The sequence below is a fragment of the Clinocottus analis genome, unplaced genomic scaffold (assembly GCF_023055335.1).
Source record: "Clinocottus analis isolate CAN_PGR_092001 unplaced genomic scaffold, fCliAna1.0.p SCAF_74, whole genome shotgun sequence".
NCBI lineage: Eukaryota > Metazoa > Chordata > Actinopteri > Perciformes > Cottidae > Clinocottus > Clinocottus analis.
In genome coordinates this window covers 92,501-105,000 of record NW_027176234.1, presented here as the reverse complement: position 1 = coordinate 105,000, position 12,500 = coordinate 92,501, and the positions used below count along the sequence as shown (strand labels likewise).

Sequence of the window (12,500 nt, the reverse complement as noted above, 5' to 3'; positions counted from 1 at the left end):
CATGAATTAGAGGAATGCAAACAGAATATATATATATATATATATATATATTTTTTTTTTCGGTACATTTATCATACATTTTATTTTGACAAAAAACGAGAGAATAAATAATATAAAATGACTTTTCATCTTATGACGAAGACGTTTGAACCAGTGAATAAAAAGAATAAAATAAATACATAATTGTGCACAATATTTTTAATGTAGTCACGTGATGTTGCAGTAAAGTGCTGTCATTCATATTCACACCATCAAGCCTCACAGACTCTCACACTCAACCACTCAGCAGCTGACGTCAGTGAGTCCCTGAGGGTTCAGGGCTCCAGGGTTCAGGGTGCAGATTGGGATTGGGCCTTAGTCTCCTCCATCACGGATCATGGAGCCTCACAGCCCGTGAAGGCTGATTTAACCACATCCTTTCTGAGTCTCTCATTTCCGGTTTCATAGTGTAGTACCTCTGTTTTTAAAAGCCACAGCAGAAACAGGAACAATGGATCCCGTTGAAGAACGTTTGGCTGAAGAGATCAAATATGAGCATTTAATAAACCCGACATGCAGATGGAGGTGAATTCCTGGAGGGAGATATTGGTGAACGTCGGTGTGCAGGTCGACTCTACGGCCGTTGCGCCACCTGCTGGTCTGCAGTATGGAAAACGCAGGGAACTATAAACCAAAGCGAGTCCGTCAATCCGACTGCGTGGCCAGCCGCAGTTGCAGAAGTATAATTCGCCCTTAAGTTCCGTCCCGTCGTCGCATTGTGGTGACGTGTTGAGCTCTTTATGAACATTTCCGTAAATCAATCTTAGATGCTGACTTTGCCTCATTCTCATTGTGGGAATTACCCACAATGCACTGCAACGTGAGGTTAAACGCGCAGTTCCCAATGGAAGAATGGAGACAAAAAAAGATAAACAAAAATGCACGTGATATATTACGAATTAAAAATGGAACATAAAAACATGAATTATATATATATATATATATATATATATATATATATATATATATATATATATATATATATATATATATTCTGCCTGCATTCCTCTGTTCTGTTTTACTGTTCCATAAATTCATCAAACATTAAAAAAATATAAGATGCATATTTAATATAAAATAAATACACAATACTCAGTACTAAAGGATGCATAAGGATCAGTACTAAAGGATGCATAGCGCTCAGTACTAAAGGATGCATAGGGCTTAGTACTAAAGGATGCATAGGGCTTAGTACTACAGGATGCATAGCGCTCAGCACTAAAGGATGCATAGGGATCAGTATTAAAGGATGCATAGCACTCAGTACTAAAGGATGCATAGCGCTCAGTACTAAAGGATGCATAGGGATCAGTACTACAGGATGCATAGGGCTCAGTACTAAAGGATGCATAGCGCTCAGTACTACAGGATGCATAGGGCTCAGTACTACAGGATGCATAGCGCTCAGTAGTACAGGATGCATAGGGCTCAGTACTAAAGGATGCATATGGCTCAGTACTACAGGATGCATAGGGCTCAGTACTACAGGATGCATAGCGCTCAGTACTAAAGGATGCATAGGGCTCAGTACTAAAGGATGCATAGGGCTCAGTACTACAGGATGCATAGGGCTCAGTACTAAAGGATGCATAGGGCTCAGTACTACAGGATGCATAGGGCTCAGTACTACAGGATGCATAGGGCTCAGTACTAAAGGATGCATAGCGCTCAGTAGTACAGGATGCATAGCGCTAAGTACTACAGGATGCATATGGCTCAGTACTACAGGATGCATAGGGCTCAGTACTAAAGGATGCATATGGCTCAGTAGTACAGGATGCATAGGGCTCAGTACTACAGGATGCATAGGGCTCAGTACTACAGGATGCATACGGCTCAGTAGTACAGGATGCATATGGCTCAGTAGTACAGGATGCATATGGCTCAGTAGTACAGGATGCATATGGCTCCGTACTACAGGATGCATATGGCTCCGTACTACAGGATGCATATGACTCCGTACTACAGGATGCATATGGCTCAGTAGTACAGGATGCATATGGCTCAGTAGTACAGGATGCATATGGCTCAGTAGTACAGGATGCATATGGCTCAGTAGTACAGGATGCATATGGCTCAGTAGTACAGGATGCATATGGCTCAGTACTACAGGATGCATATGGCTCAGTAGTACAGGATGCATATGGCTCAGTACTACAGGATGCATATGGCTCAGTAGTACAGGATGCATATGGCTCAGTAGTACAGGATGCATAGCCATAATTGGGGAGTCAACCTAAATGAAATAAACCACAAAAGAAACTTTGAAATAAAAAGTTAACATTTATTTACTGACGAGCAGCTTCATCACATCATCACTACACACACGTCAGTACACACATCATGTCAGTACACACATAATCACCAAACAGCTGATGAAACTAAACAAAAAGGTGAGAAAGTTTCAGTTTTATCAAAATTGGATTCTGAAAGATCTCGCTGGTCGGTCTCTTGCTCGGCGGGCAGGTTGCTAGGTGAAGAGGCGGATGGTGGCGTCGGCTCCGGAGGAGAAGATCCAGGGTTGAGTGGGGTGAAAGGTCACATCCAGGACCCCGAGGTCGTGTGTGATAACGTGACCTCGGAGAACCTTCACCGGGACGATCAACGGGTTCTGTAGCAGGTCACTGGACACACACACACAGTCAGTGTGTATTATTGTATGTATTATTGTCTAACCCTGTGTGTATTACGCCGCATTACCTGTAAACGGTGCCGTGACAGACGATGACAGATCCGTCGTCGGACGCCGAGGCAAACAGCGGGTAAAGCCGATGATGAGCCACGCCCCTCACGGCCTTCTTGTGGTGTCTGCAGACAGGAAGTGAACACGATGTAACATCCAACCTGAATCCATCTGTTGCATCTCAGCAGACCGACAGCTACGCACCGTAACATCTTGTAGGGTTTGGTCGAGAGGTCGAGGTCGAACCAGCTCAGCCTGCAGTCGTAACTCCCGCAGATCACGTGATCACCTGCAGACACGCCCACAAGTTAGACAGACGCTCAGCTGAGGTCACCTGACTACGCACGAAGGAGTCAGGTGACTGGTGGAGCCATTCAGGTCTCTGGGATCCACAACTTCCCAGCACCTGAAGCGGATCAACGTCAACAGCATCAGGAAAAAGGCCCAGCAGAGGCTGTACTTCCTGTTCTGGACCAGAAAGTACAGGAAGTACCGCCTCTTTAGGAGCTGCTGATCCTGTTCTACTCTTCTATCATCTGTTCTGATTACTGGAAAAAATATTTTTACAACTGGAGTTACGGTTAGATCGTTTTGCCACTTTGTGGTGGATCTGGTGTTGTGGTGGATCTGGTGTTGAGGTGGATCTGGTGTTGTGGTGGATCTGGTGTTGTGGTGGATCTGGTGTTGAGGTGGATCTGGTGTTGTGGTGGATCTGGTGTTGAGGTGGATCTGGTGTTGAGGTGGATCTGGTGTTGTGGTGGATCTGGTGTTGAGGTGGATCTGGTGTTGAGGTGGATCTGGTGTTGTGGTGGATCTGGTGTTGAGGTGGATCTGGTGTTGAGGTGGATCTGGTGTTGTGGTGGATCTGGTGTTGAGGTGGATCTGGTGTTGTGGTGGATCTGGTGTTGTGGTGGATCTGGTGTTGAGGTGGATCTGGTGTTGAGGTGGATCTGGTGTTGTGGTGGATCTGGTGTTGAGGTGGATCTGGTGTTGTGGTGGATCTGGTGTTGAGGTGGATCTGGTGTTGAGGTGGATCTGGTGTTGTGGTGGATCTGGTGTTGAGGTGGATCTGGTGTTGAGGTGGATCTGGTGTTGTGGTGGATCTGGTGTTGAGGTGGATCTGGTGTTGTGGTGGATCTGGTGTTGTGGTGGATGTGGTTACCTCCGGGGTGGACGGCCATGCTGGAGATCCACTTGGAGTTGGCCTGTAGTTTTTTGGTCATTTCCTGCTTCACGAGGTTGTAGATCCGAACCGAGCGCTGCGTCCCCACGAAGAAGTAGGGCCTGACCGGGTGGAAGGATACGCACTGGACCAGACCTTTGTTCTTCCTGAAGGGGTTCTGACTGCGCCTCCGGCTCACCTGGTGGATGAACACCTGCAGGTGGCTGGAGTGATCGGGCATTACCGACGCCAGGTAATCTCCTTTAGCGTGCCACGTCACCTGGTGGACCGCCTGAGGGACGCAAACATCAGGTAGTTCAGTATAGATCAGGTAGACATAGATCAGGTAGTTCAGTATAGATCAGGTCGACATAGATCAGGTAGTTCAGTATAGATCAGGTCGACATAGATCAGGTAGACATAGATCAGGTAGTTCAGTATAGATCAGGTCGACATAGATCAGGTAGTTCAGTATAGATCAGGTAGACATAGATCAGGTAGTTCAGTATAGATCAGGTAGACATAGATCAGGTAGTTCAGTATAGATCAGGTAGACATAGATCAGGTAGTTCAGTATAGATCAGGTCGACATAGATCAGGTCGACATAGATCAGGTAGTTCAGTATAGATCAGGCAGACATAGATCAGGTAGTTCAGTATAGATCAGGTAGACATAGATCAGGTAGTTCAGTATAGATCAGGCAGACATAGATCAGGTAGTTCAGTATAGATCAGGTCGACATAGATCAGGTAGACATAGATCAGGTAGTTCAGTATAGATCAGGTAGACATAGATCAGGTAGTTCAGTATAGATCAGGTCGACATAGATCAGGTAGTTCAGTATAGATCAGGCAGACATAGATCAGGTAGTTCAGTATAGATCAGGTCGACATAGATCAGGTAGACATAGATCAGGTAGTTCAGTATAGATCAGGTCGACATAGATCAGGCAGACATAGATCAGGTAGTTCAGTATAGATCAGGCAGACGTAGATCAGGTAGTTCAGTATAGATCAGGTCGACATAGATCAGGTAGACATAGATCAGGTAGTTCAGTATAGATCAGGCAGACATAGTTCTCTTACTTTGGGGTGTTGTATTTTGAGGCGGATTCCATGGCTAAGCTCCTCCCCTTCCATATCGCTCCACGTCACAGGTCCCGCCTCCTCCGTGGACTCCGCCTCCTGCTGACCAGAGAGGAGTCTCTCTGTAGACAAGACAACCTGTCTGTCTGCCAGAGAGGGAGACAGGATCAACACCACCGAGCCCCTGAGTCACACAGAGAGAGAGAGTCAGAATACACACCCTACTGTATAGAATATATGTATTATATTAACATATTAACCCTATTAAATAGAATATATATTATATTCACCCTGTTTTATATATATATATATATATATATATATATATACACACATGTTAAATTCACCCTATTATATAGATTATATATTATATTAACCCTATTATATAGAAACATTTACAGCAATCACTGACTCAAAATAGACATGTCGACAGACAGACAGGCAGGAAGACAGACAGGAAGACGGACAGGCAGACAGACAGACTCACTGGGCGACGGCCAGCAGACACAGCAGGGGGTTGGGGTTCCAGGCGATGCTCTTCACAGCTCCGCCCACCTGGACTGTCCCCATGCAGCGAGACGAGCGCACCTCCCAGAACCTCACGGACCCGTCATCACTACCTGGAAGTACACACAGCCCACAGTACTTGTACACAGAGCCCACAGTACTTGTACACAGAGCCCACAGTACTTGTACACAGAGCCCACAGTACTTGTACACAGAGCCCACAGTACTTGTACACACAGTACTTGTACATTACCTGAGGCGAGCCATTGTCCTGATGGAGACACACTGATGGAACGAACCAGACCACTGTGACCCCGATACACCTGAACACACACACACACACACACTTCAATTGAGGTCAATTACAAATGTACATAACCCTAGGACACGTCTGCAGTGAGTGTATGTCTGTATGTGTGTGCGTGTGTATGTCTGTGTGCGCGCGTGTGTGTGTGTATGTCTGTGTATTTGTGAGTGTGTGTCTGTGTGTGTATGTCAGTGTGTGTGTGTGTGTGTGTGTGTGTGTATGTCTTTGTGTGTGTGTGCATGTGTGTATATACAGTGGTCCCTTGTTTATCTGGGGGATTTGTTCCAAAAACAACCCGCGATAGACGAAATCCGCGAAGTAGTCAGCTTTATTTTTTACCATTATTCTACATGTTTTAAGGCCGTAAAACCCCTAACCACACACTTTTATACACTTCCCTCAGACAGGCATTAACATGTTCTCACATTTCTCTCTTATTTAAACACTATTAAAGTTTCGCGAATTTAAAAAATAAGACTGAACATGTTTAATAAATAATTTTAATGATCAATCTACGAGGTCCTCTGACCGCGTTTTTTTATCTGGACGTATTCTGTCCTGTACAGGAGACGCTGCACGAGGAGACTGATCACAAGGTGTACAGTTCCGTCCCTCAGCCAATCAGGACGCAGAACACAACGCACCTTCATACTGTACGCTGTAAAAAAAAAGTAAAAAAATCTGCGAAACAACGAGTCCGCGAAAGGTGAACCGCGATATAGCGAGGGACGACTGTATGTCTGTGTGTGTGTGTGTGTGTGTGTGTGTGTGTACCAGGCTCTGCGTGGTGGGGAACGGCTGCAGGTCTCTAGGTTTGGGCAGTTTGGGGATCAGATCTTCTGGGTTGACGTTCACCTGCAGACAGAAGAGAGACGTTACTGGACTCTTCCTCACAGACGTGCCGATTGGCCGAGAGCGTCGGTGTGGGCGGTACCCTCATCTTCCTCTGGCGGGGACACAGGTAGAGGTCCAGGCAGCGCTCGAACCGCTCGTGGAGGAACCGAGGGAACGCGGGAACCTGGCGAAGGCTGGAGAACCTCATGGGAACAAACGGCAGCTTCCTGTCGGAGGCGTCCTGCTGCTCCCACAGAGCTCGCTGCAGAGAGACAGACAGGAGGACAGACAGGTGAGGCAGGGGACAGACAGGAGGACAGACAGGTGAGGCAGGGGACAGAAAGGTGAGGCAGCGTCCATCAGAGGCCTCTCCAAGAGGAGACCCACCTCCTCGTCCGTGAACAGGTACTCCGGCGGCGGGTTGTAGGACTCCTGGTGACCCGGTAGAGGGATCTTGGGGGCGGGCAGGTGCATCTTGTGCTTGGCCAGAATCGAAGAGTCCTCATTGGCCCACAGGTCGTAGTACCGCCCCCTACTGGCGTCCTCCGTCCTCCGAGGCTTGATCCAACCCATCTTTATGGCGTGGACCAGCTTCGACACCTTTTGCTTCTCAATGAGCGACGGGATGAAGCTGCGCTTGTCTGCTGGCCGGTTGGTGACCGGGTGAAGCATCACGTCCTGGCTGAAGAACTCCACCTGAGGCTGAGGGGGTTACACCACCATCTGGGTTACACCACCATCTGGGTTACACCACAACCTGGGCTACACCACCATCTGGGCTACACCATCATCTGGGTTACACCACCATCTGGGTTACACCATAATCTGGGTTACACCACCATCTGGGTTACACCACCATCTGGGTTACACCACCATCTGGGTTACACCACCATCTGGGTTACACCACAATCTGGGTTACACCACCATCTGGGTTACACCACCATCTGGGTTACACCACCATCTGGGTTACACCACCATCTGGGCTACACCATCATCTGGGTTACACCATCATCTGGGTTACACCATAATCTGGGTTACACCACCATCTGGGTTACACCACCATCTGGGTTACACCACCATCTGGGTTACACCACCATCTGGGTTACACCATAATCTGGGTTACACCACCATCTGGGTTTCACCATCATCTGGGTAACACCATCATCTGGGTTACACCATAATCTGGGTTACACCATAATCTGGGTTACACCACCATCTGGGCTACACCATCATCTGGGTTACACCACCATCTGGGTTACACCACCATCTGGGTTACACCATAATCTGGGTTACACCACCATCTGGGTTACACCACCATCTGGGTTACACCACCATCTGGGTTACACCACCATCTGGGCTACACCATCATCTGGGTTACACCATAATCTGGGTTACACCACCATCTGGGTTACACCACCATCTGGGTTACACCACCATCTGGGTTACACCATAATCTGGGTTACACCACCATCTGGGTTACACCACCATCTGGGTTACACCATAATCTGGGTTACACCACCATCTGGGTTACACCACCATCTGGGTTACACCATAATCTGGGTTACACCACCATCTGGGTTTCACCATCATCTGGGTAACACCATCATCTGGGTTACACCATAATCTGGGTTACACCACCATCTGGGTTACACCATAATCTGGGTTACACCACCATCTGGGTTACACCATAATCTGGGTTACACCACCATCTGGGTTACACCACCATCTGGGCTACACCCCATGAGCAGACGTGACAGCGTTCTCCTCCTGAACTACCTCGAGGAGTTCTCTTTGAGCTCACCTGGAGACTCGAGAGGGTATTTCATGTTGGGGGCGGGGCTTCTGCGTCACCTGAGCGTACCTGATACTCGTTGAAGTCGACGTCTCCAAACTGTCCTCTCTGCAGACGATTCACCAGCGCCACCTGCTCATCCGAGAGCACGATGTCACTTCCTGTCTGCTTGTCGTGGACCGTTCTCCTGCAGACAAACGGCAGGTCAGCATTGCTAGAATTCCCTCTTTAAACCAATAGGGGAGCTAGCATCATGCTAAACAGCTCACCAATAATTTGGGTCCTCCATTTTGTCCAGGAATTCATCGAGCTCGTCCTTGTTCCTGATTGGTTTGTAGATCTTCTTCCCGTCCAGGTTGTAGCCAATGTGAGGGAAGTCTTTGTACCACTCCATGGGGATGTTCCCCACCGTGTTCCTGATGTCCTGCAGAACACAACATCTTCAACAGAAGCCCAGCACAATCCAACACATTCAGGAATATGACAAAAGAATAGACGGAACAATCATAACGGAACCTAGTGGAACTTCCGCTAACAGCCGTTATCTTCATTCTTTTGGCAGAACAGGCTGCTAACAGCTAACAGCTCACGGCTAACGCAACTAGCTCTCAACACACCATGCCGCGTGTCCCGCACACATCAGCCCTAAAGGCTGAGGGACGAAGAGACCAGTCTCGTCCTCATCCTCAACCTGTCTCACCTCCTCGTCTGAAGAGTCCTGTTTATACTCGTCTTCCTTTTTTTCTGTCACTGGCCCCATCATCTTCTTCTTCTCCTCCTCCTCTATCTAGAGGGAGAACAGAACACAGGTGAGGTTCCAGAGGAGAAAACTTTGAGTCTCTCTCACACACACACACACACACACACACACACCTTTAGATCTTCATCATCATTTTCTGCTCCATTATGATCAGATCCCTCCTCTTCCTCATCTTCATCATCCGCACTGTCACTCCCAGAATCCTCCAGTCCCGAGAAGACACTGTCCTCGCTGTCTGACAGATTTTCCTCCCGCTCCTCCTCTTCCTCCTCAGTACATTTGTTGTTGAAGTTGAAGATCTGAAGAATAAATGCATCAAATTAAAACTCGTTATTTTAGAACCTTCGCACCAATTTTGTGTTATTACAACATGTTAGCATGCGCTATTACAACATGTTAGCACGCGCCATTACATCATGTTAGCACGTGCCATTACAACATGTTAGCATGCGCTATTACAACATGTTAGAATGTATTATGACAACATGTTAGCATGTGTCATTACAATATGTCAGCACGCGCTATTACAACATGTTCGCGTGTTATTACAACATGTTAGCACAGTGTATATACACTGTTTTTTCTTTACTGTATTAATCCCCTTGGGAAATTCTTCTCTGCATTTGACCCACCTTGATGAAGGAGCAGTGGCCCTGTGAGGCGCCCGGGGAGCAACAAGGGGTTTTAAGTGGGACTGGGGATCGAACCGGCTACCTTGTGGTAACAGGACGACCTCTCACCCCCCTGAGCTACAGCTTTGGGGCGGTAATACACTGTATTATACTACAGCAGTACTTTGTATTATTCTACAGTAATACACTGTTTTACAGTACAGTAGTACACTGTATTATACTATGGCAATACACTAATATATTACAGTAATACACTGTATTATACTACAGTAATACACTGTTTATACTACAGTAATACACTGTATTATACTACAGTAATACACTGTATTATATTACAGTAGTAGTATTATTCTAGTCCATGAGCAGACTAACGAGGAGAACACTGTTTATGCTAGTTTAGCATGCTAACAGCTAGCCGCCGGTTCCCCTGTCTGTCTCTCTGTGTCTCTCCCTCTCTCTCTCTGTCAGTCTGTCTCACCTCGTCCTCCTGCTCCTCCTGCTCCTCTTTACTCCTTTTCTTTACGGTCTTCTCCAGGACCTTCTTCATCTTCTCTCTCTGCTCACCACTCCGCGTGCTGCTGCTGCTCTCCTCCATCACAGAACGTGGTGAAGAACTTCCGGGGTCAAAGGTAACGGGTCTCCATCACACATCACATGACGACGTACGTCCGGGTTCAACTTTTTCACAAGACAACAAAATACACAGTAAATAACGAACATAATAAACAAGAAAAAGAAGAGAGACACTGTGTAACAACAAACATTCACCATAAGCAGCGCATACAGTTCTCAATACAGCTCGTTGCGTCACAATGCGACCAGACGTTCATGCGTCATCACGGAGCGACAACCTGTTGTGCGACGTCATCACGGCGCGACAGCCAGCTGTGCTAGCTATCAACGTCATCACGGCGCGACAGCCTGCTAGCTACGCAGTTGTGTGATCGGATTTGTTGTCATGTTCCGTTCTGGAGTTTTTAACAATAACATAGATTAATAAGTCAGCCGGAGACCAGCAGACCCCGACACGGTCCAGGACCAGGAGCCAGCTCCCTGAGACTGGATCAGACCACAGTTCAGATCAGACGACAGTCCGGATCAGTTATCTGTTAGCATCGTTAGCTCAGATTAGCTGCAGCGGGGTGTTCGTTTCTGTGTCTTTGATGGAGTGTCCCGGAGGAGGAGGGGCGGTGCTGAGCGGCGGCAGCGTCCCGGCCTTCCTCACCAAGCTGTGGACCCTGGTGGAGGACCCGGACACCGACCCGCTCATCTGCTGGAGCCCGGTACGCTATGCCACTCGCTTAGCTTATCTGGGAGCTAACGGCTTACAGCTCACGTAAACAGCGGAGACAACCGCTAGCTAGCTGTTAGCTGCTAGTTCAACATATTTATAATGAAAGTAAAGCAAAATAAAACCTGTATTATAATTATGAGATCACAGAAGAATAATCTGAAGCTCATTCCTATAATACTGCAGCTCATATAAAGTACTGAAGCTCACTCTTGTAGTATAAAGTGCTGAAGCTCACTCTTGTAGTATAAAGTACTGAAGCTCACTCTTGTAGTATAAAGTACTGAAGCTCACTCTTGTAGTATAAAGTACTAAAGCTCACTCTTGTAGTATAAAGTACTGGAGCTCACTCTTGTTGTATGAAGTACTGCAGCTCCCTCTTATAGTATAAAGTACTGAAGCTCACTCTTGTAGTGTAAAGTACTGAAGCTCACTCTCATAGTATTAAGTGTTTAAGCTCACTCTTGTGGTATAAAGTACTGAAGCTCACTCTTGTAGTATAACGTACTGAAGCTCACTCTTGTAGTATAACGTACTGAAGCTCACTCTTGTAGTATAAAGTACTGGAGCTCACTCTTGTAGTATAAAGTACTGCAGCTCACTCTTATAGTATAAAGTGCTGAAGCTCACTCTTGGAGTATAAAATCCTGAAGCTTACTTTTGTAGTATACAATACTGAAGCTCACTCTTGTGGTATAGAGTAAACATAGATGTTTAATGTACATGTTCTGTGTTCTCTGTCAGAGTGGAACCAGCTTCCATGTGTTCGATCAGGCTCGCTTCTCTAAAGACGTTCTACCAAAGTTCTTCAAGCACAACAACATGGCCAGCTTCATCCGACAGCTCAACATGTGTGAGTAGTGACATCACATCTCTGACGTCATTTGTGACATCACTGTTGCCCAGGAGGCCTCGTATCTTGAGGCTGGGCGTATCTTGAGGAGGGGCGTACCTAGAGGAGGGGCGTACCAAGAGGCTTGTCGTACCTAGAGGAGGGGCGTATCAAGAGGCGGGGCGTACCTAGAGGCGAGACATACCTAGAAGAGGGGCGTACCAAGAAGAGGGGCGTACTAAGAGGCGGGGCGTACCAAGAGGCGGGGCGTACCAAGAGGCGAGGCGTACCTAGAGGAGGGGCGTACCTAGAGGAGGGTCGTACCAAGAGGAGGGGCGTACCTAGAGGCGGGGCGTACCTAGAGGCGGGGCGTACCAAGAGGCGGGGCGTACCAAGAGGCGAGGCGTACCTAGAGGAGGGGCGTACCTAGAGCAGGGGCATACCTAGAGGAGGGGCGTACCAAGAGGCGGCGCGTACCTAGAGCAGGGGTGTACCAAAAGCCGGGGCGTACCTAGAGGAGGGGCCTACCAAGAGGCGGGGCCTACCAAGAGGCGGGGCCTACCAAGAGGCGGGGC

General features: G+C 47.6%; 2 protein-coding genes across 2 annotated transcripts in view; one reads left to right on the top strand and one right to left on the bottom strand.

Annotated features, from left to right (window-relative positions):
• Positions 1-2,302: 2,302 nt before the first annotated feature.
• Positions 2,303-10,482, bottom strand: bop1 (BOP1 ribosomal biogenesis factor). Its single transcript, XM_068567004.1, has 15 exons — positions 10,281-10,482; positions 9,284-9,469; positions 9,111-9,197; positions 8,680-8,834; positions 8,480-8,597; positions 7,006-7,320; positions 6,719-6,880; positions 6,559-6,639; positions 5,731-5,800; positions 5,458-5,590; positions 4,971-5,154; positions 3,885-4,176; positions 2,927-3,011; positions 2,740-2,847; positions 2,303-2,663 (listed from the first exon to the last, which is right to left on the bottom strand). The coding sequence occupies exons 1-15, from the start codon at positions 10,395-10,397 to the stop codon at positions 2,510-2,512; spliced, it is 2,247 nt and encodes a 748-aa protein (XP_068423105.1). The 5' UTR covers positions 10,398-10,482; the 3' UTR covers positions 2,303-2,509.
• A 222-nt stretch (positions 10,483-10,704) lies between these two features.
• The window catches only part of hsf1 (heat shock transcription factor 1), an 11,801-nt gene continuing 10,005 nt past the window's right edge, over positions 10,705-12,500 (top strand). Inside the window, exons 1-2 of the mRNA XM_068567011.1 lie at positions 10,705-11,085; positions 11,838-11,946. Coding sequence (XP_068423112.1) covers positions 10,966-11,085; positions 11,838-11,946 — 229 coding nt within the window. The 5' untranslated portion in view covers positions 10,705-10,965. The remainder of the gene's footprint in view (positions 11,086-11,837; positions 11,947-12,500) is intronic.